The 17,466-nt window shown below is 27.2% G+C and overlaps 1 protein-coding gene across 1 annotated transcript; it reads left to right on the top strand.

Moving 5' to 3' along the window:
* The first annotated feature begins 9,639 nt into the window (after positions 1 to 9,639).
* On the top strand, positions 9,640 to 11,414 carry LOC105846159 (muscarinic acetylcholine receptor M3). Its single transcript, XM_065803336.1, has one exon. It carries the CDS (start codon positions 10,039 to 10,041, stop codon positions 11,194 to 11,196), a length of 1,158 nt encoding a protein of 385 aa, XP_065659408.1. The 5' UTR covers positions 9,640 to 10,038; the 3' UTR covers positions 11,197 to 11,414.
* Positions 11,415 to 17,466: the final 6,052 nt, after the last annotated feature.

Below are 17,466 nucleotides of genomic sequence, written 5' to 3'. Positions count from 1 at the left end.
TCTTTAATGATCGAGAAAGGAGAATCAAAGCACTCTTATCAACTATCAAGAAATGAGAGTCCAAGTCCAATCCGTGACCCAAGAGTCACGCAATAAGGACATTAAAAACTTCAGATTACATCATTAAAGAAAATGCTCAAGAGAATCGAATAAAAGAGACATTTTTAATAGGCTCTTATTAACATCAGATCCATTTCTCTCGAGCATCAGGAAATTGCCCCAGAGACCGGTAAAACCACTACATCAAGAAGCTATACAATTGTTAAAACAACCTGAAGTCACCAGACAAAAGACAAGGAACGATTTCGATTTAGATACAAGTGGTTCAACATCAGATTCCGAACCGAATGATTCGAACATTGATGAATATGACATACGTGATTTTTGTTACTAGGATTAAAGAAACAATTTTTTTACATATATGTGAGTTAATCTTTTACCAATTTAAAATATAATAATAAAATTAAAATTACAAATTTCTGTTTTTTTATTAATAGTATAAATTTGAAAATAATTTTGCAATGTTTTTGCTCTAATTAAACTCCTGAATCATTAGCAATGACCTTGAAAACCAAACTACCTGAGATTTCATATTTTCAACGTATGAACAGTTTTGGCCGCCATATTGGAGCCGCCATTTAGCGTTTTTTAAATCTGACCTCAGATTCCTAATCAGCGACCTCGAAAATCCTTATGTAGGTAATTTGGGAATTTTGGCCACAAAATCAGGATTTCGTCCCACTGTGCGCCAAGTGAATAATAATGAGCAATTGCTTTTACTCAGTAATTGGTCAGCTTTACATGAACAAAAACTTGATGAAGTTTGCTCAAACTTTTATTTACGTAATGTAAAGCAATTTACTCAGTAGTTGTTTAGCCTTACGTGAATAAAAACTTAAGGAAAATTATTTAAGTTTTTATTTACGTAAAGGTGACCAATTACTGAGTAAAAGCAATTGCTTATTTTTATTCACTCGGCCGATTGCATTTTGTTCTATCTCCTTAATCCTGATTATAAATTAAAATTATAATGTGCTACCTCCGTTTTATCCAATCAAAAGATATTTACGTCAAAATAGTAAATACGGAAATTTTTATTACAGAAAAACAGCAACAAAACTTTAAAGGTAAAAACATTCACCTAAAACTTAGACGCAGAATGTTAGAAAGCAACTAGGACAATCTGATCTGCCGTATAAAAATAGAAAGGGAGAAAATGTTTCTTTCAAGTCCGTAACCATAAAAAAAAAAAAGATTTATTTGTTAATTTTTGGTCTATGGACTAAATGTAAAAACTGAACTGAACAACTTTAAGAAGAAACTTCATCAAACCATCAATAAAATAGTCATTTTCCCATCGCCAAAAGTTTTGAACCAGGGAATTCTAGTGTACAAAGGTTGACAATATCAACAGTCAAATTAATAGAGCACTCGCTGTTGAAATAATTAGTCTCCTTGGTGTAATATATTTTCTGTCTAAAATTGGATTTCAAACATTTTTCAGCTATTGCAGGCTATTTGAATTTTAAGATTGTTTCCAAAATTCAGATAAAGCATCTGTAAATATTGCATTTTATAAGAGTGTTTTAAAGCAATTTATTTATTGTCAAAATAATGTTTTATATGTTATGTTATTAAATGGGCTTCTTATTGAAATGTTATATTTTTTATTGAACTAACCAGAAGTGCTGGTTAATTAATTATTCTTTAAGATATCTTTTTAATGTGCAATGTATTTTAGATGATGTGCAATGTATTTTAGATGTTATGCTTCAAGAACTTATAACTGAAGTTTTATTTTGTTGTGAAGATCTTGGAACATACTTTAGATAATACAATACTTATCTTCTCTGTAGAACTAAATTTTAGACAAAATAGCGTGTTTATATTATTTTTTCACTAGTGTAAAATAAGACTTTTTTCTAATAAAACAGATATGTACCTTACAGTACTTTAATTGCCAAAATATACAATCATCTTGCCAATATATATACAAAATACAAACTTGTATTATATTTTTTAACAGAAAATGGAGATAGAACAAAATAACATTGTAATTTATAAATTAAGTGTGTATTGTTAAAATCTCCAAATCAGGGTGTAGTAATTCAGATACCTGCACTTTAAATATTTTAGTACAATTTCTTTGAAACTGTGGTAGCATGTATAGGAAATTAATACAAATCGGTTTTGTTTGCGTTTTTTATGTTATTTGATCTGCAGGTCCATTTAAAACATTGAACTTTATTTTTTCGATTCGGAAAAACATGAAGATAGAACAAAGTAATTCCAACCTCGCGAGTTATAAAGTTCCATTATTTAATTGACGACTTAATTCCGATTGATAAAATAAACTTAATAATCGATTTTTAAAGCTTGTTTTATACGAATACGACATAGAGGAAGAAGGGGGGAGGGAGGGAGGCATCTTTCCTATATGACGTTTTACAAGGAGATATGAACTTATAAATTTAAAAATTTAAAGAAAAGACATCAACTTATAAATTTAAAAAATACCGTAATAATAATAATTGTTTTTTTTTTTTTTTTTTAATATATATTGTTTTTATAATCTATGTATGAGAATAATAAATATATACTACTATTACTAAGAGTACAAGGGTATATCCGGGAAAAATAAAACAGCGGGGCAAAATGAGACAAATCGCATTTATAATGATCCCAACCACGCAGTTTATTGTTTTAATGATTTTTAAAAGTTTATTTGTGTTCTTAAATTATTTAGTGTTACAAAAAATATTTGAGTCACTTTGAAATGAGGAAGATAAAGAGAACGACAACCATTTCATCTCTTGGCTATATGACAATTACGAATTTCGATGCATTCTTGTTATAATTTTTCTTAGAGATTTTTTATCTTACAGAGTGAAAAAAATTACTATATCCAAAGTTAGTGTTTTTTTATTATCTTTAGGCATTACTCTATCATTTCCATATATTGATATTTTATTTTTATGACACAATTGCCAGGAAATTACACAATTTTGATGAAAACATGGGCAAAACGAGGCAAAACGAGACGTTGTGGCTTTTTTTGTTTTGTCGATATCAGCCATGTTTATTTAGAAAGTTATATATGCTTAGAAACTATAAGAGAAAAACTAAATGTGGCAATTTTTCTGAGCAGAGCATGTTATGTTAAAATTAAAAGTAATCTCATTAAGAAAAGCAGCTTTGACATTTAACGTATATAAATTGCTTCACACAAAAGGATTTAAGGAAATTAAAGAGTTTATACTATTATTATAAATAAAAAATTACTTGGTTCATTTAAAAAAGTATTTCCAGATGATACTGAAAGTCAATTAGTTAACTACATAAAAGGATTTTTTTTCTTTTTATACATGTTTATTTTAAAACTACAATGTAAATACAAGTAACCAATCACTGATTGGCAGTAAAAATATACAAATTTAAATCATAAATATAAAGTTCGATATATACGAAGTAAATAAAAATATAGTTGCTTACAACTCCGAGACATGAATAAAATAAATACCAATTACAACAATATAATAGTGTGTAAGTAAAAATAATCCGAGAAATATATCTCTATATTACTCCAATTAAAATAAAAAATTTACTAAATAAAAATAAATCAGCTGATTTTTTGGAGAAGAGTTTAGATGTTTCACTATAAGTTTATTTACCACATTTCAAAATAATGTTAGTGTATAAATATGATAAAAACGAAATTTGTGTAAGATCGATAAAAAGAATTACTTATTTGTAGTCATAGGAAGCTCGCAGAGGTCAGTTTTGTCATCGAGTACCTTTTTTCAGAGACGTGTAGTACACATAAAAAATCAGTTGCATACGTGCTATATATGCATATGTTACATATATACCTTGTTATTGATATTTTTTTTATCGATTTGTATTAAAAGTTAAGTTACATTTATTTTTTTTTTTTCTCAAATTAAAAAAATTCCTTATAGTTGTTTAATTTGATTATTGTAGTTTTTGGCTTTTTTTTCAGAGAGTGTTCGTTGTTTAAATTTAATAGTGATTCGTTTCTGGAAACTAATTTGTTAAATAAATAGGGACCACGATATGTAATTGAGAATTTTGAGAGTCTTTTTCTTTCAAAAGGTATCTTAAAGTTGCCTGTTGCTCTTGTATTGTATTTATTTATATTGATTTAAAAAAAGTGTGCTGTAAAATGTTCTGGAACCAGACTTAGTTTATATTTAAACACGAAAAGTATATTTTGAAAAATATTTATTTGAAATATAATTAGTGCGTTCATTTGTTCCAGTAGGGGTTGAGCATGAGTAAATTTGTTTTTGTTGTATACTAGTCTTAAAGTTTATGTGGGGTTGCCAGGATATTTGTTCTTCAATTAGAACTCCTAAAAACTTTGTATTCAGAGCTCTTTTGATGGTTACAATTTCTATATTAAACAATTAATGGTAGGTTCAGGGGTACTTTTTTTTTAATTTGTTCATTAGAGTGAAATAGTATATGCTTAGTTTTTTCTATATTGAGTGACAGTTTATTTGATTTAAACCATATACTAACTTTTTTTAGTTCAGCATTTGTTTTTTCATAGAGGTCTTCGATTGTCTTTGACGAGTAAAATAAGTTTGTATCGTCGGCAAACATTATAGCTTTAAAGATATTAGAGGCGTTTGGAAGATCGTTTATATAAATAAGAAACAAAAGAGCAGCAAGAATGGAACCTTGGGGTACATCACATTTTGTTTTTAGTAAATTTGAGTTGCTTTTTCTATCTATAACAACACACTGTTGTCTGTTTTTAAGGTAGTTTTTACACCAATTTAAAGCTTGATTTTTTATACCATAGTTTTTCATTTTTGTTAGTAAAATCTCATGGTTGACGGTGTCAAATGGATTGTGTATAAGTCTTGTCTTAGAGGTATATCCTGCAAAGCCTATCAAGAAGCTGTCTCTGTAGAAGTTGTCTGTTCTGGCTTTTGTACATCTGGAATTTATTTTTTTGTGTCGGGATATAATTCCAGATGTAAGTTTAATAATGACAAAGGCTCTAATGCCAACTTACATAAACCTGATAAAATTGATTCATAAGTTAATTCAAGCACCTTATTACCATTGTTGTCAGGATGTTTGGAAAATATTGATTTTAATATAGTAATACCCTGCTTTTCTAAAATTTAGCTATTTCAAAGATCATTTTATTACCAAGAAAGGGAGAAGAATCGCAAATGATAACAACATAACATTATAGAAAATCGCTATTTGAATCGTCTGAAAAATCAAAAAAGTTAAAAGAACAAAGAATAGAAAATAAACGTGCATTAAAAAAGGGTAAAAAAAGAGTTGAAAGTTTAGGTGTTGAAAACTAGGAATGTTATTTTTGTAATGGATTATGGACTATGGCTGCAAAAGTATTAAAGTAGAGTCAATGTTTAAAATGTACAACTTGGGCTCATTCGGACTGTTGTTAATTTCAAAATACTGGTGAAGTATTATGTGATTTATGTGACTAGTGACAGTGTGTTTGATTATATGATTAACTAGTGACAGTTTGATTATGTATTTTATTTGTTTGGTTATATATTACGTATTATTATTAGCTGTATTGCATTATAAAATGTTTATCTTAAAATATTTAATTTTTTATCATTATTTATTTGAATTACTTAATAAAAAATCTGTCTTATTTTGCCCCACATAGCGGGGCAAAATGAAACAGGATTGGTGTAGTCAATAAATGATCTCTGGTGAACAAACCACAGCAATTTTGCAACTCATATTTTATGTTATAAAGGATGGTTGAAAATTTGAAAAATGTAAAGTTCTTTTTTCGAAAGTTCTTAGGCGGCCTGTATTAAATAAATTAATGCTGAAGAGTCTCATTTTGCCCCTCGTTACCCTATACTATATTTTATTTCATCGATAATTTATTGATGTAGCCTTTGCCACAACGGCTATACCCATAGTGATATTGACAGTTGATTAGATCTAACAACAGAAGTCAAAACCGTTGTAAGAACTATTTACTTATTACTGGTGTTCAAAAGCTTGTTTTATGAGATTTACCGTAAACCGTTTACGAAAACCTTTTTCACTGTAACAGAAGAAAAAAAAGAGAGTAAAACATTTACAAAAATCCACAATACTGTAATTAAACAACTACTTTCAACTGTTACTAAAATTTAATTACTAATTATTGACAACTACTAATTGTCGATATTAAAAGTGCAGAGACTATATTCTGCAGAGATTGTTAGTATATACAACCCGGTGTCTATTTTTTTAGAAAAACAGAAAGAAGCTATTTATCAAGAGCTTCTTTCCTTTCTACGGTAGTGTCGGCCACCATAATTAGCATCGAAAACTTAAATAATCTACTGCACGCAATAATTAGCATTGAAAATTTTGTCTACGATTTGAGTCTAGACATTTTTTTTATAGTATCAAAAATTTACTTTAAATTAAATAAAGAAACAGTAAAAACCCTAAATACAACCATAAAATAAAAAAAAGAAAGCAACAAAATATATAAAGCACGGGCGGATCTAGCATTTTAAATGGATGATGCAAACTTTTTTAAACACCCCCCTCCTCCTCCAACTTCCCTAAAGTTTAAGTATAGTCAATTTAAAAAGGCGTAGGAAGGGTGGGGCGGACATGCCCCGTACAGCTTTTTTTTAGGAGTGACGCCGCTGTTTGTGTCATTAAATAATAACTAAATTTATTTTGTATTGCTTTTGTGGTATCTATTTTTAATAAAAATTTTCACAAATGTTGCCTTGGCTATTTCCTTCATAAATTCATGCGGTAGTGGTGTCGTGGTAGAGCGCTCGCTTTATAAGCGAGAGGTTCCGAGTTCGATCCCCACCACGTCCCTTGTAGTACCGCGCTCAACTTGTTTCTCCGCGCAGCGGCCTTGTTCGTCAAGGTTCGTGTTTCGGAGTTATAAAGTTGAGAGAGGGTTATAACCACAATTAAGTAGCCTCCTCGTATGTAGTGGCCTTCTCGGCCTTGGGGAGGTGAATTAACAAAAAAAAAAAAAAAATTAGACATGTAATTTTAAGACTAATTTTACTTAACGAAGTGCACCCACGAGAAGGTAAGCAATAGGATTCTGCACTTCATCTGTATACTATCATTTTGTCTGAGGTTCTGGGTTCTATCCTTTTCTTGATTGCAGTTTATGTAAAGTTTTAGTAATTTTATCTAAGGTTAACCTTCCATTTCTGGATTCTTTTCTTTTGTTAATAGGAATTCTTTTTTTTTAATTAACTTCTGTTATATTTTTTTATTGAAATTTAATTAATATAAAATAAGTACAGACTAATAGTCTCTATCTTTATATATATATATATATTTATATATAAATATATATATATATATATAAATATATATATATATATATATATATATATATATATATATATATATATATATATATATATATATATATATATATATATATATATATATATATAACTGAAATACTTTTTTCACATTCACAAGTTGTCATTGGAATTGTTCGTTATATATAAATAAACGCTTAACTTATATTTGGAAAACCTCTTATGTCAACGGCCTTTAAAATACCAGCAACGAAGTATAATGAGGCATATCAGATGAATAGAAATTTAAAAATTCTTAAAAATCAGATTTCCATGGTTTCTTAACTTGTATTCTGGACAGTACAGTTGAAGGAACTGCTGCTAGACCTTTATAAACAAACATACGTCATTTTCCGGAAACTTATTATCTAGCTCATTAACAAGATGTTCAATTAATGGAGAAGTAATGTTTAAAGTACTCACAAACTGTATTTGTTGGATTATTATCTTGGTAAACCTGAATATTAGACAATCTAGGTCTCACTTCTTAGATATCAAGACTAAAACCAAAGGCCAACCTAAAAGCAATAGTGTACCTTTCAGTGTAATGTATATTAACTTTAATTTTTTTCTAATTTTTTAGATTAGTTATTTCAAAATACTACGCGGGTATGTCAAAAAATTTAGTGTTACAGTAATTGCATAAAAAAAGTCAGTTAACTGTTTTGTTAACTAAACTTACTATAAAAGAAAATCTGTTAATAATCTTAGAAAAGAAGAGGATTTGGAAGCAGTTTTACTGTTGTACTCCTTTGATTCATTTAATCCTATCTCCTCTGTAGCATAAATCACAATTATAAAATTATCGAAAAAACGTCAAGATCTCTCAGCTTTTGAATCCATCTTGTTCGAAAAGTGTCTATCATTTTTTCCTGGTCTAGATTTAAATATTTTTTGAGACAGTTACTACGATTAGGAGAAAAGTTAGGAAAATAAAAAATTTCTCTTTTTCTTGGCAAAGGTTTTTCACTTTTTAAACTTGGCATGCAGCAGCTACAATTAAACTTAGTCTATGGCTTTCATAATGAACAAAAAAGCATTATCATTAAGAGCTTTATTCAAGAAGCAACTCCTTTATATTCACCTGCCATAAATCCTGCACAATCATACCCTTGGCCTCTAGAGTTTTGAGTATCAAGTCTGAAAAGTTATCTTCAAGCAAATTTCATTATTCATAATGAATTAAAACACATTTCTTTGAAAAATGGTTTCTCTTATCAAAAAGCGTAAGACAAACCTAATTTCATTTTTTTAACTCTAGATTCCCTTTGGTTGTGTATCAAATATCTAATTTATTTTAAAAGTATAATCTTAATGAAAATTTAACTAATTTTAAAAATATTGTTTTATCTCACGGGTCAGCAACCTATTTTGAGTAGGGAGCTATTTTTCTTAAAATAATTCTTAAAAATCTTATAAAAAGCCTCGAAACCATAGGAATTGTAATATTTTCTAATGATTGTTTTGAATTAAAATATATTATCTCAACAGGCTAAAGAGCCGCATGCGGCTCGCGAGCTGAAGGTTGCCGACCCCTGTCTAATCTAATCATTAGAGTACATTGTTGACAGATCAGAGAGACTGTCGTTGAGAGACCATTCAAGTTAGGATGCAAGAATTAATTGAAAAAACTTTTTATTCTTATATAGATTTCAAATCTTTATTGAACTAGCTGCAAATATTTAATTCTTATAATAAATTTACAATTATGATCATTGTTTTTAAAAGTAAGTATTTGCAAAAGGTTTTAATATAAGAATCTAAATACGGTTTAAAGTTTTAAATAATATTGTATATCTTACATATAACACAATATATAGTATATAAAATATATAGTATATAAAATATTTTATAAAATATTTATATAGTATATAAAATATTTTATAAAATATATAGTATATAAATATATTTTCAATATATAGTATATAAAATAATATAATATATAATATATAAGATAATATAATACATAATATATAAAATAATATAATATATGCAAGGTATACGATATTATTTTAATTTTTTATAATAATATCGTATTCCTTATAAAAGCTGCGTATTTAAAATGGCATTTTTTTACAACCCTGTTAACAAAAACGTATTCTAATTTGTATATCTTTAAGAATTACTTTCTTAAATAAATAAAAACTGTTGAAATAGTTGCCAAATATTAATTATTAACATCATTTTTTTGTACTTTTTTTTTGTTTTGTCTTATAAATAAAACTTTTTACATAAACATTACTTCACTTTTTTGTTCTTGAATCAATAAAAGAAAACCTGAAACGATAAAAAATAATCCGCTTGAAACTTTCATTTATGTCGCCGTCTGATGTCTTATCATCTCAAAAGTGCAATAAGTGTAATTTAACACAAGGTTCCAAAACCCAATTAACAAACGACATAAAGCGTCAAGAAGATTTATAACCAATGAAAAGGTTACTTTTGCGTAACATTTTTTATTATTTACATCTTAAAAAATATTTTAGCGTTGGTCTTAATCTGTTAACTAGTTGAGCAAACCAATTTTACGCATTTTAGTCATAAAGATAAGTAATAGAAACAGTTTTAGTCTTCAACTTTTTCATTGTTCTACGAGTAATTTAGGAAGAGTCACCGCTTCAATTTCCAATATTGATTTATGTTAACTTGATTTAAAGGCATTACACCAAACCAAATGATGAATTCCTCTTCTTTCACGATGAATACTACATGTTACACTTCTTTGCTTATATTGAACTCCAATCAGGTTTTGATGAATGACAGAAATTATATAAAGAATCCTCAAACATTTTCAACACTCGTTATGTTCGGTGCTGGAATTTTAAGTGTTGTTACAATATTTGGGAATCTGTTGATTATTATCGCATACTTTAAAAGCGAAAAAGTTCGAAATATTTCAAATATACCTATACTTTCTTTGGCGTTCACTGATATGTTTATTGGGTTCTACCCTATAACCATGAACATTATGGAAGTAGCGTTGGGATACTGGCCTTTAGGCCAAGCAATGTGCAGTTTAACTTTAGTGTTAGATTATGTATCAATTCAAACTTCAATTAACCACATTGTTTTAATCAACTTTGATCGTTATTTTTCAATTAAATATCCTATAAAACACCGTTTACATCAAAGAACCTCGATGGTTATTGTTAAGTTGTTATCTGTATGGGTTTTAGCGTTTATATTGTGGGCTCCGTATATCAACTTTTATAAATATACATCAAAAAAGAAAACTTTCTCAGAAAATCTTTGTTACAAGCAGTTTTCAAAAGTCGATGATGTTAAGTTTAAAAAATATTTTTTTGTTATTACGTCAGTTTTAGGCTACTTTTTACCTCTCAGTATTGTTATTGTAATTTACGGGAAAATGTATTTCATCCTACGGCAACAGCTTTATGAAGCGCCAAAATCTTTTCAACTTCCAAGTTTAGTACCAAACTCTACTGAAGGATTATCCCAATGGCAATCTTTACCTTATTCTTCTGATTTAAAGCAAGGTGTACATGCAGATATACAAACAAGTCGTGAGTTGTTAAAAAAACGTCAGCGAATAAAAAGACATCAAAAAGCATTAAAAATGATAGCAAGCATTATATCAGCTTTTCTGATTACTGGTTTACCTCTTAATCTACAATGGCTTTTAGTTGGTATGTGTAATAAATGCTATTCTAGGGTATTATTTGACGTCTGCAATTTTTTAACATACCCTAATTCGACAGTTAATCCTTTTCTTTACGCATATGTAAGTCGAACCTTTCGTCAGCAGTTTAAACAATTACTTCAATGTAACTTTAATCGAAAATATAGTTTGGACGTCAAAAGAAACAATTAGAGATTTATTTTATGTTAAATCTGTTATCATTCTGACTTTTGGTGTAGATAGTATTTTTTCATTTTTGTTATATTTATGTAGGCTTTTATTGCTATATATACTATTAACAAAAGTACGACTATTAATTAAATGTTTATTATTTGTATTGTCATTATATATTATTATTTGTATTTTTCAACTATTATAACAATTATAACATACAATAAATCTATATTGCATCTGTATCTATTTATTTAACTCTCTCTTTATATATATATATATATATATATATATATATATATATATATATATATATATATATATATATATATATATATATATATATATATATATATATATATATATACATATATATATATATATATATATATATATATATATATATATATATATATATATATATATATATATATATATATACAGAGCCGGCTCGTAGCGTGTGCGAAGTGTGCGAAACACACAGGCGCAGCATTAAAAAAGCGCAAAATTAAAATTCTGCTTAGAAACAAAATATATAGGCCTTTCTAGATCAATAACTAAAAATGAAAAAGGTACTAAATCAATTTTTGTAAAAACTGAGTTATGCCCCTTGTCCAATTCCAATCAGTTTTTTTCAATGTTTTCTGCTACCCATTCAGGTGAAAGTTTACATTTTATGTTTACTTCTGGACAAGATGGCCGACATTGATACTAGCTTTACTGATATTGGTTCCCGCCTTAAATTTCTATTATCAGTTGTGAATGACATATCTGCACCTTATTTTCCAGATTTAAAAAACATTTTCTTGAATGTTTTTATAAGGTAGAAATTTCTACCTTTTTTTTTTTAGTGTGCATATATATATATATATATATATATATATATATATATATATATATATATATATATATATATATATATATATATATATTGATGACGTTCTCATGTTAAGATGTTGTTTAATAAAAGTTTGGCTATTTTAAAAACCACTTATTAAATTTTGTACAGTAATTTTCTTTTTACCTGCTAAATTTCATTAAAAAGTAAAGCGTCTCAGATAGTCTACCAGGTGTCGCGCTTTTAGTACCTAATTTTCATGAATTCGGTAATTTTGGATATGATTGAAGAAAGAGGGAGAGGCTAAACTATTATTGTTTTTACGGAGATTAGGGGGAAGGGAGATTTAGTAGCTACTCTTCCCCTAAACTAAATTTTTACAACATAAGTATATGTTATAAAGAGATATTTAATTTTTATTATTTTACTGTATGTAATTATTTTAATAAAGATCAAACAAATTTTATAATAAAAAAAAATATTTTTAGGCTGTGTTATACCATCACCACTTAGATACATGTCTCATAGCTGACAGTGACCTGGAAGCAAATTATAACAACTATTGTATATAAAAATTACCAAGTTCATTTCAAAAAATTATATTTTATGAAAATAAATTGCATTTATTTTCATAAAATATAATTTTCTTATCATTCAGCACACCCTTCTCCCATTATAGTACGGTCGATATCTAGAGACCAAATAAATTTTGTAACCCATTCTTACATCTATCTTTCAATACCAAGTTGTTGGTATTTAGATAAGACAAAGTCATAACTTTTTTTTTTTTACCATAATTTTACCAACAAATCCATTTATCAAAAATTCGCTACTAAAAACGTAATGACTTTTGTTGAACTGTTTAATTCTTATAACTTTTTCATCTTTAAAATACTGAGGTAAAGGGCTTTCAAACAATATATAATATTCTAGTATTTGATCAATTTAAAAAAATTATTCTACGTACCAAGATGCGTACGTAGCAAGATGTGTTTTTTTTGTATGATAATGACAAATTAGTTTTTCATCGTAATTAAGGCAAATTAGTAGAACTTAAACAAAAAATTAAAAAAAATCTCATCTTTGATAATTTATAACGCAATTAAATAAATGTAAACCTATTTTTGTTTAATATAACTCCTTTTGCTTGTATTTAAAATAAATTTTCCGAGATATTTTTTTTTAAACTTTTTTAGGGTTTCGCTCAGTCTATTTGCTTTAAATTGTTTTAAATAAAATTTAAAAACATTTTTGGACATGATTATTGATCAAAAGAGCTAGAACTTTTACAAAGTGTTTAAGTCAATAAATTACCTAAAAAACATGTTCCACTCAAAGTTATAAGGTTATTTAATAACTCAAAGTTATAAGGTTACTTAATAACTCAAAGTTATAAGGTTACTTAATAACTCAAAGTTATAAGGTTACTTAATAAGTAAAAGTAAACAAAAGAACTAGTAAACAAAAAATGCTAGTAGTAATGAAGCTAGCTTGAAACTTCAACGGTCTGAAAACTAGTTATTATTAATATTACATTTTTAATAAATTTTGAAAAATTGCTGCAGTCCATAGTAAGATATTTGGTGTTTTACCTTTAATCAATCAAATCGTTTATCTTGTAGACCAGATATTTCATAGAAAAATCTTGATTGTTTAAACAATTAAACAACTAAGGAAAATTTCATGAAAAGAACCCAAACTACTATAAGCACGTTCTAATTATATTAACTTTTTTTTACACAAAAAAAAACCAGAAATGTTTCACATTAAGAGGCATAACTATGTTAATCGTATTACACTATTATTTGTAACACTGATTGTTTAATTTTAAAACTCACCAGAGACTTTTAACTAGAGACATCATAAACAAAGATTTTGCCAAATACCGAATATTTAAGTGCATATGTTAACAATGCTGTGGGCGTTTTTGTTTCATTTGTGATTTAGCCGTGTCACAGCACGTATTATTTGTTAACTGTTACATCAAATTGTTTTAACTATAATGTAAAAATGTTATGTATCATACTCTTCAAATCATTCAAAAAAATTACAAAAACTAAACTCTTAGGTATATATTGCATTTCTGAGGTAATTTCAAAAGTTTCTATAGATAGACATGGCACAAAAATAATTCCAAACTTATTAAAAATTATATCTTCACTGCAACCTGAACTTATTGGGTTTAACTTATATTTTATCTTTAAGGGATATTTTAAGGGATTAGTTAAAACAAAATGAGCAAAACAACAACAAAAAATTAAATACTCTGTAAAAAGATTATTTCAGTAAAAGGTCAATCCTTCTTAGTAAAAGGCTGCTTGACACCGAAGAGCCATCACGGTGTGAAAATTTCCGAATATTTGCCGTTGACAGTGTACACAGTGTATGGCTATTTTAGGAAGTATGTATAATTTATGAAACATTTGCAATCATTTACTAGCATAAAACGATGAAAAGTTTTTTATCATAACTTACCACCTTACATTTTTAGTATCAAATGTAACAATTATTTTTTTAAATAAAGTTATTAAAATAAATAGTTATATGTATGGTAAAACGCCCAGTATTCGCCAGAAACGCCGTAAACGCCCAGTATTCGCCATTTTTTTGGACTTGGTCAAATATAAATATTCATTTCTTGCTCATACTTTCATAAATATTAAATCTTTTAGGCGTATAGCCTCAGTTTATTAATCTTATTGGCGTATAGATTGAGAATTGGTCTTTACAAATTAATATTTGTTTTTACCATAGAATAAATGACCACCGATAATGAATACAGGAGCTATAGACCCCAAAAGAGCCAAATGGCGACCACTAGCGAGAAAAATATGTATTTTTATTTTGTTTTCCACTACATGATGTAAAATACAAATGTTTACGATACCGATATAAAAGAGAACAATTACACTTGAAAAAGTTAAGAATAAATATAACGAACGTGGACACTCTAAGAAGACCTCAAGGTCTTGTCACAGAGAACCTCTGTTAAAACTTAGACATTTCTTTCGTTATAGTTTTAAGTTACTTGATTAAATATGCTTGCAACGAAATTATATAGCCTTCCAAACAATTGTCTCACGCAACTTTTTTCTGTGATTTTTAGATAAATTTCACTTTCTCAAAATCAAAATATATGATTAAGTAATCTTCATTCAATGATTATTGTTTGATATTTCAATTGAGTTTTTCTACTTCATTTTCTATATCTACAACTAATTTCTGCATGAGTTGCATGTTTGTTTGTTTTTTTCTTTAAAGGATATATACAAGGTCAACAATAAAGTATAAATAATTAGTATGTTACTTTTTTCCTTCTATAGCATTGATCTTTATTGCATTGATAAATATTGATCTTCATCTTTTTATTATATTGATAAATATTGATCAAATACTTGTAATTTCATACTCTTTCTTTGTCTGTAAAAATGTTAACTCTTCTGTGATACATCTGCACAATGCTACTTTTCTGGTTTAAAGGTTTATGAATATGCACATCCACAAACAAACGCAAAAACATATACACATACACACATATACACGTACACATACCCAGATACATGCATACATATACATACATACATATATACATACATACATAGATACATACATACATAGATACATACATACATACATACATACATACATACATACATACATACATACATACATACATACATACATACATACATACATACATACATACATACATACATACATACATACATACATACATACATACATACATACATACATACACACATACATACACATACATATATCCATATACATATAAACACATATATATACACATACACACACACATATACATACGTATACGTATTCATTTTTTTATTTTAAATTTTTTACAATTTAGAGAGTTCGTAGTACATATACAATATAAGAAATATATATATATATATATATATATATATATATATATATATATATATATATACATGGTTAATAATACAAGTATAAATAAAGATCAAAAACTTGCGCAGCATTTGTATTTACATTTAATGTCGTTCAGTATAATAGCGTAAATAAAATAAAATATATATAAACCAAATATCGTAGTCAATTATATTCAAATAAATGTATATAAATAGTAAATTTAAATTAATATTGAATATAATAAATCAATATTTAGGTATTTAAGAGCTAAGTATAATTTAAAAGTATGTAAGTATATTATCAATCGAAAAATTACTTCTTGAAATTTTCTCTTCAATAAAAAACTCATGAGAAAAATCAAAATTTTTTAACGCAACATTGTTCCATAAGAAAGCTCCACGAAATGAAGTACAGGTTTCACCAAAGTTTGTTTTAATAATTGGTTGTTTAATAGAATTATAACTTCTTAAAGAATATTTATTTTTTGTTTTAAAGAATATAAATCAAGAAAGGAGGTTGGATAAGAGTTGGTTTTACACTTAAACATAAAACAAAGAACTTTAAAAACATTTACTTGTTATATATTAAGAATATTCATATTAATTAAGGAAGGCTTTAAGTGAGTAAGATGATCTTTGAAATTTATAAGTCGTGTAATGTGCTTCTGATGACAATAAAGTAGTTTTAAATTACTTTTGTAAGCGCTTCACCACGCCGTATTAGCATAATTAATATGACAATGTATAAAAGAGTAATAAAGTTGAATTAGTAGATATTTATTCAAAACGTTTCTTACTTTATACAAGACTCCAATACTTTTTGCAATTTTACTACATAAGTTTCTTATGTGATTTTTCCAAGATAGATTTTCATTTGTAATAATGCCTAAAAAGTTTGTAGACGTTACTCTTTTTATTTGAATATTATCAATATAAAGTAATGGCATATCACTTTGGAGTAAACGTTTTTCATTTGCTGGATAGAAGAGAGTCCATTTAGTTTTTCAATATTGAACGATAGTTTGTTTAATTTGAACCAATTAGAGATTTTTGTTAACTCAGTATTCATATCATTAAAAAGTTTATTGATGTTATTACATGATAAGAAGAGGTTAGTATCATCAGCATACATGACTGTTGTTAATTTTAAGGCTTTATAAAGATCATTTACATAAATCAGAAATAATAGGGTCCTAGTTTAGATCTTTGTGGAACTCCACAGATTATATTTAGAAAGTAAGGTAAAGAAAATCACGTGGACATATTGTTTACAATTTTTTAGGTAACTTTTAAGTAACATTAATGCTTTTCCAGTAATACCATAATATTCAAGTTTTGTAAAAAGTACTTCATGGTCAATTTTGTCAAACGCCTTAGATAAGTCTCTAAAAACGCCTAAAGTAAATTCTGATTTTTCAAATGATTCAGTTATGCTTCGAGTGAGATGAATTATTGCATGTTCTTTAGAGTTGTTTCTTTTGAAGCCGTGTTGGTTCATGTAAAGTATATTATTAACAGTCAGGACAGATATTGGGCATAAACTACTGATATTTGATG

The sequence above is a fragment of the Hydra vulgaris genome, chromosome 08 (assembly GCF_038396675.1).
Source record: "Hydra vulgaris chromosome 08, alternate assembly HydraT2T_AEP".
Classification (NCBI taxonomy): domain Eukaryota; kingdom Metazoa; phylum Cnidaria; class Hydrozoa; order Anthoathecata; family Hydridae; genus Hydra; species Hydra vulgaris.
This window is presented reverse-complemented; position numbering and strand designations above follow the sequence as displayed.

Bases quoted from the DNA above. Each gene is read 5' to 3' on its own strand.
- LOC105846159 (XM_065803336.1), top strand. From the start codon at position 10,039: ATGATGAATTCCTCTTCTTTCACGATGAATACTACATGTTACACTTCT.